The sequence below is a fragment of the Nycticebus coucang genome, chromosome 20 (genome assembly GCF_027406575.1).
Source record: "Nycticebus coucang isolate mNycCou1 chromosome 20, mNycCou1.pri, whole genome shotgun sequence".
NCBI classification, from domain to species: domain Eukaryota; kingdom Metazoa; phylum Chordata; class Mammalia; order Primates; family Lorisidae; genus Nycticebus; species Nycticebus coucang.
Window position 1 is genome coordinate 50,239,773 of NC_069799.1, and position 14,156 is coordinate 50,253,928.

At 43.1% G+C, this 14,156-nt stretch overlaps 1 protein-coding gene across 15 annotated transcripts in view; it reads right to left on the reverse strand.

Moving 5' to 3' along the window:
- KIAA1217 (KIAA1217 ortholog) overlaps positions 1-14,156 on the reverse strand; it is a 445,617-nt gene that overhangs the window by 175,753 nt on the left and 255,708 nt on the right. For 8 of the 15 annotated variants that reach the window (XM_053572349.1, XM_053572348.1, XM_053572339.1 and 5 more), the window contains exon 3: positions 6,162-6,242. The exons of the other annotated variants lie outside the window; for them this stretch is intronic. In XM_053572349.1, coding sequence (XP_053428324.1) covers positions 6,162-6,242 — 81 coding nt within the window. The remainder of the gene's footprint in view (positions 1-6,161; positions 6,243-14,156) is intronic. 15 annotated transcript variants of the gene reach the window in all.

Here is a 14,156-nt window from a genome sequence, read left to right on the forward strand (position 1 = left end):
ATTAAGAACAATGATAGTTCCTGTACTGAAGTATTAAGAAATAAATCTGGGGTGGGGCCTGTGGCTCAAAGGACTAGGGTGTCAGCCCCATATACCAGAGGTGGCAGGTTCAAACCCCGCCCCGGCCAAAAAGTGCAAAAAAAAGAAAGAGAAAGAAATCTGTAAACGATACATCCTTAACAAAATAAATAAACCTAGAAACAACTCAGAAGCCTGGTTAACACATAACAATGTATTTGTACTCTGGAATACCACAAAGTCAGAATAAAGGTGTTTTAAAGAAAATTTTTGGTATTATTTAGGAAATGTAAGTAATACACGCAAATGTTGGCATTAGTTTTCTTTTGTGGGTGGTATTACAGATCATATACTTTCTTCATTTCTCTAAAATGAGAATACATTGCTTCTATAAATCAGATCGTTCCTGAATAATAGTTCTAGAGAACAGATCAGAAGGGAAGACCTTCTCACAAAACCCTGAGCATCCAGAAGGATTCCTGTCTCTTGTGGCCTGAATATTCACAGCCCTTCCAGTCTTCTCTGTGTATTTCAGATGATTGCATTCCAGGTTTAAGAACCTGTCCTTAGGGTGGTGCCCGTGACTCAAAGGGGTAGGGTGCCAGCTCCATATGCCGGAGGTGGTGGGTTCAAACCCAGCCCCAGCCAAAAACTGCAAACAACAACAACAACAACAACAACAACAACAACAACAACAACAAAGAACCTGTCCTTAGAGACGGGCCCTGAAGTGAGGACACGCATGCAGGGAAAAGCCACAGAAAGGGAAACACTTTTTCATTTTCTTGCCATGCAAAATTTGGCAGGGATTCAGAATTGCCAAGGACTTCACTTTCGAAAAAAAGATACCGGTCAGAAAGCAGCATGGAAGCCACCCAATCAATTTCGGACATGCAGACTGCACTTCACCTCATAGAGACAGACTTTTATATATGAGTTCTGATGCTGTTGCAGGAAGGTGAGGCAGCCTTTTCAACCTCCTAGATTCCACGTCTACCTGCCACCTGCCTGCCTGGTGGCCTACCTGTCTCACTTCTGAAATAGTACCTAGAACTCACAGTCTAAAGATAACTCTTAGCTCCCTCATCATCTCAATTTATTAGCCTTCCACCAAGTCAGATCAATAGCAAGTTCTAAGTCCAGATCTCATTAACCCAGAACCCCTTTCTTTTTTGTGTTTTTTTTTTTTTTTTTTTGGTTTTTGGCCGGGGCTGGGCCTGAACCCGCCACCTCCGGCATATGGGACCAGCGCCCTACCCCTTGAGCCACAGGCGCCGCCCACCAGAACCCCTTTCTGATATCCATGCATTCCTCTATTACCCAGTGCTGTGTTTTCCTCTCTTATTTGGCTGATGCAAAATTAACAGCCAGATGAAAAATACTGCTGTTTCCTTATTGGCCCTGCCTATGACACTGATACGTAATCTTTCTATGAAGGCATGAGCAATGTTTCTTTTAAAATTTAAAACAAGGAAAATGATTTTGCCTCATGAAGAATTAATAAGTGTTAATAAGTCCCCCAAATGAGAATTACCTAAAATATTGTGTACATCAGGAAGCTTGAAGCTAAATTGAATGTTCCGACTAATCATAATACCTATTTGAAAATGTGCTTCCTCCAAGGTTCTGCCTTTTAATTTTTTAGTGTATCCATCACCTTAGGGCAGATGTGTCTTTATTGCAAGCTGCCTTGAATCGATTAATTTATTCATTCCCTCCTTTCTTTCTGAAACAAGAAAAGTATGCATTAAAAACGGGGAAAAAGTTGAATAGGCTTTAGCTCCCAGTGCTCATTGGTGGAGGACTCAGCAAGGAGGCACATGTCTTTGCAATTCAGTCAGGAATGTACTTTAAAAGGCTTCAGGATAAAAGGTGTCTGTGTGAAGACTGCTGTTATTACAGGGATGAAAAGAGAAGGACCTGCTTGTAGCCTTTGAAATTTCAAGTGAAATAAAATCAGCATAACAGTGCTAAATACAGGAGACCTAACAAAGTTACTACACCCATCCTTGCAGAGTAAGAGTCAGTGCTTTTGGGAGAGATGTGGGGCCCCAGGCCCAGGGGTGGTACCCCTGAAGTTTAACTGCATTGTTGCCAAATCAAAGAGGCTTTCCGTGATAGCAAAGGCTGTCAACCTTATTGACAGAGCCTGGGCCATATCAAGGGAGAACTTACAATGTCCTCATCACCCCATGGTGGGAAGGGCCACAAAGAGCCGGAACAGAGGGGCTATTGTGGGTGCCCCAGGCTTCCAAGCCTTTGCACTTGTGGCCAGACCCTCACTATACATCCTGGGAGTACACTGTTACTTTCAAATACACACACATACAACAACTACCACCAGCACCACCTGCCCAATTTCCCTAGAATAATTTTCAAATGAAAAAAAATTAATAAATAAACTTATGAAACTAGATTTCCAGGCCAAAGATTCTTTTCTTCCTCAAGTCCAGGAAAGAATGTGAGGGTTTAAGAAGATGGACAGAAAGCAAGATTTAGAATGAGAGGACTCACTGTTTTACATGTTATTTAATGAAATGCCAGCTCCCGTCCTGCCTTGTAGCGAAGTGTGTCCCTATGGGAAACCTTTCCGAACCTCATTCTCACTACCATGAAATAATCAGAGTATCTACTTGATAGAGTTGGGGTGAGTAGTAATTGAAAACAATGCACAGGACAGCCACTTTAGAACCATAAATGATGCAAAGCTTTTGGCTGTCCTTATGCAGGACAGCCAAATATAGTATTCCTCTGTAGATGATTCTAGATGGCCCAGCTCCCTACCATGCTGGGGGAGGGAGGGTCTCATGGCCCTGGATCCCATGGCTTGCCCCCGTGGCATCCATGTGAGAGGACAGGGATACAACCAACCCCCCCCCTTTTTTTTAGAGACAGAGTCTCATTAATGTCACCCTCACTAGAGTGCCTTGACATCACAGCTCACAGCAACCTCCAACTCCTGGGCTCAGGTGATTCTCTTGCCTCAGCCTCCCATGTAGCTGAAACTACAGGTGCCCACCATAATGCCCTGCTATCTTTTTGTTGTAGTTATCATTGTTGTTTGGCAGGCCTGGGCCGGGTTTGACCTCACCAGCCCCGGTGTACGTGGCCGCGCCCTAGCCGCTGAGCTACAGGTGCCGAGCCACAACCAACCCTTAATGGGTCCATCCTGCTTTGTCTTGGTCTTACGAGATTGGCAAATGGTTACATCCAACTTCCAAGTGGGGCACTTGACATCACCAGAGGATCTGAAAGTTAACTCCTTTACTACAGGGGAGGAAGAACATCTTCAATTTCTAACCTTAACCTTCATTCTATCCCAGCTCCAAAAAAACCTACTGAAATTATAACTTACTTATAAAGGCCAAAATAAGACTTTTAAAAAGTTCTCAGAAATCCAATTATTTGCTGACATGTTAAAAAAAGAAAAGGAAAGGAAAAAGAAAGTCAGCACTAAGGGTTTATTTGTCTCAAGCATTAAAAAAAAAAAAAAAAGAATAGTAGGAGGGAATCCCAAACTCTGCACTATTTGTGATAGGAAAGTCCTACAAAGTGATCTCAAACCTGTGTTACCGGAGCAGGAAGAATTGTTAATGGCAGGTGTGAAGCTGTAAGGAAGAACTCCCCAGGCTTTCCCTTTCTCTCTCTGCTTTTCTATTTCATGCATAATACATGTGCAAGGAATTCATATGTACGAATTGCAGAAATGCGAGAACAATTTAGAACTTGTGGAAAAAACTTAGGATGAACGCCCCTCAGAATTGGTTGGGGTGCTGTAGCTCATGACAGTAATTCTCTTTAGAATATTTATTTACTTATTCTTATTTATTTGTTGTTGTTGTTTTGAGGCAGAGTCTCACTTTGTTGCCTCCAGTAGAGTGCCGCGTCGTCATAGCTCACAGCAACCTCAGACTCCTGGGCTCAAGCGATTCTCTTGTCTCAGCCTTCTGAGTAGCTGGGACTACAGGCACCTGCCACAACACCAGGCTACTTTTTTAGAGACAAGGTCATCTCACTCTTGCTCAGGTAATCCACCCGCCTTGGCCTTCCAGAGTGCTGGGATCACAGGCTTGAGGCACTGCACCTGGCTCTTTAGAACATTTAAACTCAAACTTCTGTATTTGTTTGGGCAGGAACTTTTTGAGCTTGTTCCCCTAAGAAAAGATCAAAGAGACTGACTATGAAGGGAAGGTGATGAGGTCGGCGTGGTCCTTGAGGACTGACCAATGGGCAAGAGGAACAAAATCCAGGCAGCTGGATGTTTTCTGAGCATGGCGTGTCTCAGCCCTCACTGTAAAGACCGAATGGTCCCAATCTCAACATGCTCAGGAGATCACAAAGAAACAGTCCGTGTCTGCAGGACATGAAGGTGTAGGTGACTATGTGCCATGGCATCAGTGAGCACAGTTACCCAACACTGAGCCAAATGCTGCCAACTCTCCCTATCCCCTTCCTTCCAGTTTTAACATTTTTAACTGACCTGACATAAAATAGAGGACATTGAAGTTTATGGGTAAATAAATAGTGGAGACGCCATCTTCCAGTAATTCACCAAAATGACAAACACAAAGGGAAAGAGAAGAGGCACCCGACACATGTTCTCTGGGCCTTTTAGAAAACATGGAGTTGATCCTTTGGCCGCATACATGCAAATCTACAAGAAAGGTGATATTGTAGACACCAAGGGAATGGGTACTGTTCAAAAGGGCATGCACACAAATGCTACCACGGCAAAACTGGAAGAGCCTAAAATGTCTACATCATACCCAGCATGATGTTCGCGTTGCTGTAAACAAACAAGTTAAGGGCAAGATCCTTGCGAAGAGGATTAATGTTCGTATTGAGCATATTAAGCACTCTAAGAGCCAGGATAGCTTCCTGAAACGTGTGAAGGAAAATGATCAGAAAAAGAAGGAAGCCAAAGAGAAAGGTACCTGGGTTCAGCCTGCGCCACCCAGAGAAGCCCACTTTGTGAGAACCAACAGAAAGGACCCTGAGCTCCTGGAACCCATTCCCTATGAATTCATGGCATAATAAGCGTATAACATAGCACACAGGAGTACCAGTGGACCCGTGTTTTTAGGTGCAAGAACCTATTTATTCCCCATGAGTTCATGGCATAATATGTGTACAGCATAGCACACAGGATAACCAATGGACCCCAAGTAACAGTGATACAAGGTGCTGGAACCTATTTCCCATGAATTCAAAAGTCAATCAACACTTTGTCACATTCAATGGCAAGGTGCCTCCCTGAGCTACTGGAACCTCTTCCCTACGAATTCATAGATAAAAATAATAGTGTAAAAATGTTTCTTGTTCATTCACTAAAAGTGTGATTTTTTTTTTCCCCAAAGAAGTATTAAAACAAATTTTAATGTGTCCTAAAAAATAAATAAATAAACAATAAGTTTACAACTGGCTTCGGAGCCAGAATGCTTGGAGTTAAATCCCAACTCTGCCACTACTAAGCTGTGTGGCCTTGGGCAAGTTACTGTGCCTCAGTTTCCTCATTTTTAAAATGGAGATCATTGTATGCCTACCCCTCCCAGGGTTGCTGTGAGGGGGCAATCCTTATAAAGCACTTACAATAGTGTCTGGTGCTTAGTAAATTCTATAGAAATGTACTTGTTTCCATTATTATCATTATTAAAATGTATATAAGTAAAATGATCTGGACCCCATATTGGAAACATTGGAGCTGAGTGAAGGAGAGTTAACACAGCTCTGGGATTGTTAGAATGACACCGGATTCTGCTTTTCGTCCACGAGTATTCTGCCTGAGTATGCCGGCAGGGATGGAGTGAGTCTCTTGTTGGACAGACCCACTGTTCAAATGACTATTCAAAGATCCTTGCTGTTGTGTTACTGCTGATTCCACAATCCAATCTGTGGAGAGCGAATTAAATATTTCCAAGCAAGCATGCAATTAGTGTCCATTTTAATAACAACTCTCATTATTTAAAAAAATGCACATTTCTGAAGCCTGCAAGCACTTGGCTTTGATAGTTTTGGGGTAAATAAAAAAGTACAAGCATGTGGTTTAGTCGCTGACGCCGATTAGAAAGCCACACGCAGTTGAACCAAAAAGGCACAAGATGAGTTACAATTCAAAGCAGAAAAAGAAAAGGTAGAGTACTAACTCGCTGAGATGATTCAATTTTCATCAAGTACCTTTGAATGTCAAGTTCTGCCTGAAGAGAGATCAGCATGCACTTCAAAGCCTGTGGACCAGGAGAAAAAGAGAAAGAAAAAAAATAGACAAGAAAAGGGGTGAAAACATGAAGAAGAAAAAGAATAGGTTGACCAAATGGACCATCTGTTTATTGGTGATGACTATGTATCACAATTAACCCCTCCCTACAAAAGAAAGAAAAGGATGGCAGCAATTCTATCCTTACATTATAGAAAGAAATGTTGAGAGTGAGCCCTAACTATCAATGAATTTTCCCCCAAAATATTCTGTCATAGGTGCATCTGAATTTACCTTGTACTATTTGAGAATGTGTTGCGTTGATCTACTGACCGTGAAGTTGTGTCTGCCTATCCTTCCCAAATGAAATAACTTCCTTAGTCAGAATGCAGAACAATGGTGAGGCCCAAGGCTGCCATCTGGACTGTCACTGGCCCCAGGGATACTGGCCACTGAGTTGCTTTACAAAAGCATGTGTATAAGGGCAGTGTTCGCTGCTGGGAGATCAGTGCTCTAATTCAGGGCACAAATGCTAATATCTGAACCTGGTGGACCTTGGATGTGCCATCAGATTCCAATGCTTACTGTGCCTGTATACTGCTGGTGGGAATGCACACTACTACGTTCCTCCTGGAAGGATGTTTGGAGAATACTTAGAGACCTAAAAAATAGACCTGCCATTCGATCCTATAATTCCTTTACTAGGTTTATACCCAGAAGACCAAAAATCACAATATAACAAAGACATCTGTACCAGAATGTTTATTGCAGCCCAATTCATTTTTTTTTGTTGTTTGGCCGGGGCTGGGTTTGAACCCACCGCCCTCAGTATATGGGGCCGGCACCTTACCAACTGAGCCACAGCCGCTGCCCATTGCAGCCCAATTCATAACTGCTAAGCCATGGAAGAATCCCAAGTGCCCATTGACCCATGAATGGACTAGCAAATTGTGGTACATGTATACCATGGAATATTATGCAGCCTTAAAGAAAGATGGAGACTTTACCTCTTTCACGTTTACACAGATGAAGCTGGAACATATTCTTCTTAGAAAAGTATCTCAGGAAAGGAAGAAAAAGTATCCAATGTACTCAGCCCTACTAGGAAGCTAAATTACAGCTTTCACATGAAGGCTATAACACAACTATAGCACAAGAAAATGGGGAAAGGGCCATGGGAGGGGAAGGGAGGGGGGAGGTTAGGGTGGAGGAAGGGTAATGGGTGGGGCCACACCTACGGTGCATCTTAGAATGGGTACAGGCGAAACTTACTAAAGGCAGAATACAAATGTCTACATACAATAACTAAGAAAATGCCATGAAGGCCGCGTTGAACAGTTTGATGAGAATATTTCAGATTGTATATGAAACCAGCACATTGTACTCCTTGATTGCACTAATGTACACAGCTATAATTTAACAATAAAAAAATAAATATTTTAATTCTCTTTGATCCTACTGATTTATTTGTAGACAACTTAATTCTTTCCTTCTTTATTCTTTTTTTGTAGAGACAGAGTCTCACTCTATTGCCCTTGGTAGAGTGCCATGGTGTCACACAGCTCACAGCAACCTCCAACTCCTGGGCTCAGGTGATTCTCTTGCCTCAGCCTCCCAAGTAGCTAGGACTACAGGTGCCCACCACAACACCCGGCTATTTTTTTTTTTCCTTTGGTACAGTTTGGCCAGGTCTGGGTTTGAACTCCCCCACCCTGGGTATATGGGGCTGGCACCTGCCCACTGAGCCACAGGGGCGCCCTGAACAACTTAATTCTTTAAAACACTATGATAGGCCATGTATGGTGGCTCACACCTGTTTTCCTAGCACTCTGGAAGGCCCAGGTGGGTGAATTGCTTGAGTTCAGGAGTTAGAGACCAGCCTGAGAAAGAGTGAGACCCTGTCTCTTATACTAAAAGAGACAGACTAGTCAGGCATCATGGCAGGTGCCTGCATTCCCAGCTACTCTGAGGCAGGAGGATTGCTTGAGCCCAGGACTTTGAGGTTGCTGTGAGCTACAATGATATCATGGCCATGGTACTCTGCCTAGGGTGACAGTGTGACATTCTGTCTCAAAAAAAAAAAAAGAAAAAAAGAAAGAAAAGAAACCACCACGACAGCAAAATATTTCTGTGTTTTTAAAAAATGACAACTTCTAAACTCCCTCATGTGAGAAGAATGACTTCCTATTGTACCTGAAATCAGCCAATGGGGCATCAGAGCTGCATTTATTATTGCATGAGCCTACAGACACAATTTGGACTACCAACATACAGGAGCTTCTAAATTCCATCATAATTGAATCCTGCAACATCCATAATCCACATCACTACTGTATGTACAGTAGGAGTTCTGTACGTTGACCACCCATGGGACCGTAACAAACTGGTGAACATATGGAGGTGGTCAACATAAGGACCTAGGCCTTCATAGGCCTAATGAACCGATATGGTGCCTGTTTGGTCTATGAAAATTAGGTCAATTTGAGGAGAAAGTCAATGTAAGGAGGCGGTCTGCTACCAATGTTCTACTATACATAACATATACATGTGTATTTCTGAAGAGCTATTATTTAAAACCTAGTCCGACGGATACCGGAGATAAATGTCCCTGAGAAGAAAAAGAACATTTAAATACACATGGCTATACTAAAAAGCCAAAAAGCCAAAAGACAGGTCTCCAGACATGAACTGTACTAAAATATTTTACTCCCTTATGGCTTCAAAAAAAAGGTAAAATAAATTAGAAGAAACCTTTAAGAGAAAAGGAGAGTGACACCATTAGGACTACTTAGCTAGAGTGACCTCCTAAAAGCCCTTTTCTAAGTGAATATACTGTCCCTAGGAAGATGAGAGTTGCTGTAGGGCCCTCTCACTCTCTGCTGAGAAGTTTACAGGCTTCATCAACTATGAAAGAAATATCCTGAAGTGAAACCACAAATAATAAAGCCCTTCAGGGGGGATGGTAAATAAAAGTACAAGATAAAAATAAGATGATAGATCTGAGGAGCTGCTACAGCAGGCAACAGGAAAAAAGTGGACCCAAAAGGTATTCCGAGATGAAGGGTCACATGGGCTGTGGGCAGAGAGCAGGGAGAGCCGCAGCCTTGCAAAAAGACAACCAAAACTGGAAGGGGGTCCCAGAGGCAGCCGGACACCCAACGGGGCTGCCAGGAGGGATCAAGTGACCCAGTCACTCTCTGCAAGGCGACTTTCACCAGAAGGGCTTACAAGAGAGCAAATGGAAGCCCTGCGAACAAGGGGACAAGGAAAGTCACTACTGCAGCTGTTTTAGGCAGATAGCATCCCCAAGTCCAAGACTGTAGGGGCAAGAGAAACACGTGAGTGTCAAGGGCTCCAAACTTTGGAGCAAACCACTGTGCCAGTGCTTATATCCTTTCCTGTTCCTGCTCATTGAGGTCAAGGAGGCTTAGAGGCTGGAAGAGTCGCCCAGCATCAGAGCAGGGAAGGGCCCAGGGGCAGGAAGGGCAGGAAGCTCTTCTGGGAAGATTCACTTCTCTAGAAGATTCAGCTTCTTGAGAAGAAGCCTAAGACCTTGAGACCTCAGGAAATTCAGTCTCTATAATCTCAGGTAAATTTTCTCAAGATTATAAACTGAAGCTTGCAGAGAACCTCGTTCTTCTTCTCAGTAGGTTCCCTCCGTGTGGAAAAGATTTCAAGCCCTATAAATTTTAAACTTGACAGTAAGAAAACAGGGGGGGAAAAAAACAAAAAACAACAACAACAAAAAAAAAACCCTTGATTTTGTTAGGGCTCTCACACACACCAGCTAATCAAGTGTATAAAATTGAGAAGCCTGATTTATGGCTTTGGGTATAAAATAGAAAATTGTTCCTAAAATCTAAGAGTGGGCGAGAAAGGAGTTGGATGTTTTGGAAGAACCAAATTATCAATTATAATGATAATCTAGTAGTTTATCAAATATAAAGAGGATATATCAAGTTTAAGGAAGAGAGCCTGGCGTGATGGCTCACGCCTGTAATCTTAGCACTCTGGGAGGCCAAGGCAGGTGGATTGCCTGAGCTCACAAGTTCAAGACCAGCCTGAGCAAGAGCAAGACCTGGTCTCTAAAAATAGCCAGGCATTGTGGCGGACACCTATAGTCCCAGCTACTTGGGAGGCTGATGCAAGAGGATCAATCGAGCCCAAATGTTTGAGGTTGCTGTGAGCTATGACAGCACATCACTCTACCAAGGATGACAAAGTGAGACTTGGTCTAAAAAAAAAATTAAAGAAGGGGAAGTAACTAGGAAGACAGGAAGATTCCACCACCTCATGGAAATGGCTAGAGAGTGGCAAAAATATTAATGCTGTAAAAATTAAACAGAAGGGGGTGGCGCCTGTGGCTCAAAGGAGTAGGATGCCAGCCCCATATACCAGAGGTGGTGGGTTCAAACCCAGCCCTGACCAAAAACTGCAAAAAAAATAAATAAATAAATAAAAAATTAACAGAAAGGCATTTATTATTTCAAAGACTCTTCATAAATTCAAGAGGAAAATGGCAAGAAACTACAGATGTTGCTGTTACACTGAATGGCACTCTGAAAGGTTTAGTGTGCTGGGAAGAAAAAGGGGTTCAAAGTTTCTATTTTTTTATTTTTTTTTATTTTTGGGGATTCATTGAGGGTACAAGAAACCAGGTTACACTGACTGCATTTGTTAGTTGAAGTTTCTTTTGTAAAACTGGATAGCACTTTACCAGCCAGAGAAGAGTTGCTCCTAACAGCAAATATGTGTCAATGCCTAAGGCACAGATGGGGCAGGGAAAACCAAAATTGAATAACACACATACAGCATTTACAACAGTCTGAACAATGTACACTATTTCCTTTCCTTCTTTTGCTGTATCTATTTTTTGGGTTTTCTAGAATAAAGATAAATTACATAACAAAGTAAAAAGAAAAGTAGCAGGAAAGGTGGCAAAAGTGAAATGTTAATCTGTAGGGAGCAACAATAAGAGGAAACTTGCAAGAATCTTGGAGGCTGCTAAAATTTAAACACTCGCTCAACATTCTGGTTTTGTTCAGAAATTGAAGATTTTCTGATGTCACTTTACATAGAGTCAACTTTGGACTCTTTGGAAGCAATCTAACCAGTTAGAGGACTCACAGTGGTAAGGGAAAATGCATTCATGAAAAAATTATAAGATCCCGTAAAAACATTTCTCTATTACAAGCTCCCCGGAATTTGTACTTATATGCCAACCACTGAGTCCTCCACCATACATTCCAAGATAAACATCTAATCACTAGAGCCTCAACTTAGATTTTCATTCATATTTCTAAGTCTATGGAAACATTATTTCTTTTTTCTGTCTGTTCTTTTGTCGACAACATCCTTGTTCTCTATTCTGCCAGTAGAGAAGTTTTATTATTAGTTTCCACTGGGTTCAAGATTCAAAAATGCAAAGTGCTCTTTCTGAAGGCTTACTGTCTCACAGCGTTGGAAATCTCATAACAGCTAGTTAATTTTTGTAAGCCCAACTTCCCTCATCAGCCAAAGCAGGGCTAATCATAGATCATAATAGGTTGTTGGGAGGATGAAATGAAAGTGAGATATGTAGAACACAGCACATAAATCCTAACATAGACTAAGAATGCAAATGTTAGGAATTTGAAGCCTGTTAAAAATATGTGCATTATCAAAAAGCTGCTTTAACAAACCACAATAAATACCAAATTTGTCTTAAAATTTTGCATACCCTGAGGGGGTGGAGCAAGATGGCGGCTGAGTAACAGCTTCCCTGCAACAGGGCATAGTGAGTCTGGGGAGATAAGACTCCAGGCATCTCTGGCTGGTGGGATCTGCCCATAATCATCCCTTTGAGGATACAGGGAGTCAGCAAGGGACTTCTGGACCCCAAGAGGGGGACAAAAACAGTGGAAAACTAACAAGTGGTTGCGTGTGTTCGAGCGACCTAATCCCACCGGCAGCTGTAAGTACAAGCAGCAGCGAGACTACAAACCGGAAAGGCCTTATTTGTGAACTGTTTCGGTGTTTTTGGACTTGGCACTCAGTTGAACTGCCTTGGGGAGAGCTTGAGCAGGAATGTGGAGAACTTTGGGCATTGTCTAGGACCCTAGACTGAGCCACTGAGCTGGACGGAGCTAATAGTGTTTGGCTGTGGGCTGCAGGGAGCCATTGTGAGAGAACTGCCCTGGCAAGCTCTGCCCTCAGGGTCGCAGAGCAAGGATCAGGCGGGAGCTAGTAACCTAGTGAGTGAGCAGCCTAAAGGCAGGGACTGAGTTGCCTTACAGCCTTAACCCCCAGGGGCAGAGTGAGACCAGTTTTGGCACACTGGAGCCTCGGGCTATTGCCCTGGGTAGTGTGCTGTGCCGTCACAGCTCATAGCAACCTCAAACTCCTGGGCTTGGTGCCACCTGGACCTCCATAAGAGCTGCACTGCATCCCCCAACCTGCAACCCACGCCTGCCAGGCCTCCGCATGCCCTGACCAGGAACTGCAGGAGCTGTACAACCCTGCGTCCTTTCTCCTGTACCCTCCCTGCCTCCACACGGGCCCGCTCGTATGGCCAGGGACTCTGGTAGCCGCATGCCCTCCGGAGCCCTCCCTGCCTCTGCGCAGAGCCCTTCTCCTGGCCAGAGACTGCTGGAGACTTGGGCTCTCTATGCCAAAGCCACTGGGCACCAGGCACTCCCAGAACCGTGCGCACCACCTCCTGCCCTATTGCTGGATCTGGGTGTGTCACACTCCGGAGCTGCTTCCACAACCAGAACTCCGTGGCTGGTGCAGCCCCAGAGGAACTACACGGGGTCACTCCCTACAAAGATCCAGCAACAATAGAGTGATCCCGCTGGGATCTAATCTTGGAGAGACACCTCCCCAACTCTGAGGATGGCCAAAGGCAACAGTGAAAAACAATCATGAGACGAAATCAACAGAAAAACTCTGGCAATATAAATAATCAGAGTAGATCAACTTCCCCAAGGATCAATGGGGCAGACACAGCACAAGATCCCATGCACAAACAAATACCTGAGATGTCAGAAATCAAATTCAGAATCTGGATAGCAAATAAGATCGAATTAGAATTCCAAGCAGTAACCCAAAAGATATCTCAAGAATTCAACAAATTCAAAGACCAAATGACCAAAGATTTTGACACATTGAGACAAGAATTTGTAGCCCTCAAAGATCTAAGAAACACAGTAGAATCCCTCGGTAACAGAATGGAACAAGCAGAAGAAAGGATCTCTGACATTGAAGACAAAGCATTCGAACACTCCCAAACTCTCAAAGAGAAAGAGAAATGGAGGGCAAAAACAGATCACTCTCTCAGAGAGCTCTGGGATAATTCGAAGAAAACCAATATTCGTCTTATAGGGATCCCCAAAAGCAACAAAATGGCTTCACAAGGCACAGAGTCTCTTCTCCATAAGATTATGAAGGAGAACTTTCCAGATATGCCAAGCAATTCTGAAATTCAGATAGCAGACGGTTTCAGAACTCCAGCACGACTCAACCCAAGTAAGACATGCTCAGACACATCATAATCAATTTCACTAAAGTTAATATGAAGGAGAAAATTCTGAAAGCAGCCAGGCAAAAGAAAACCATCACCTACAAAGGCAAGAATATTACAATAACTGCAGATCTCTCTGCTGAAACCTTTCAAGCTAGAAGAGGATGGTCATCAACTTTTAATCTCCTAAAACAAAATAACTTTCATCCCAGGATCCTGTACCCAGCTAAACTGAGTTTCATTTATGATGGAGAAATTAAATACTTTAATGACATTCACATGTTGAAGAAATTTGCCATAACTAAACCAGCTCTCCAGGATATTCTCAGACCTATCCTCCATAAAGACCAGCGTAATCCTCCACCACAAAGGTAAACCCACCCAGAAAATTTTGATCAAATTCCAACTTCCACAGTCACAAAAGGATTAAAAATGTCCACTGGA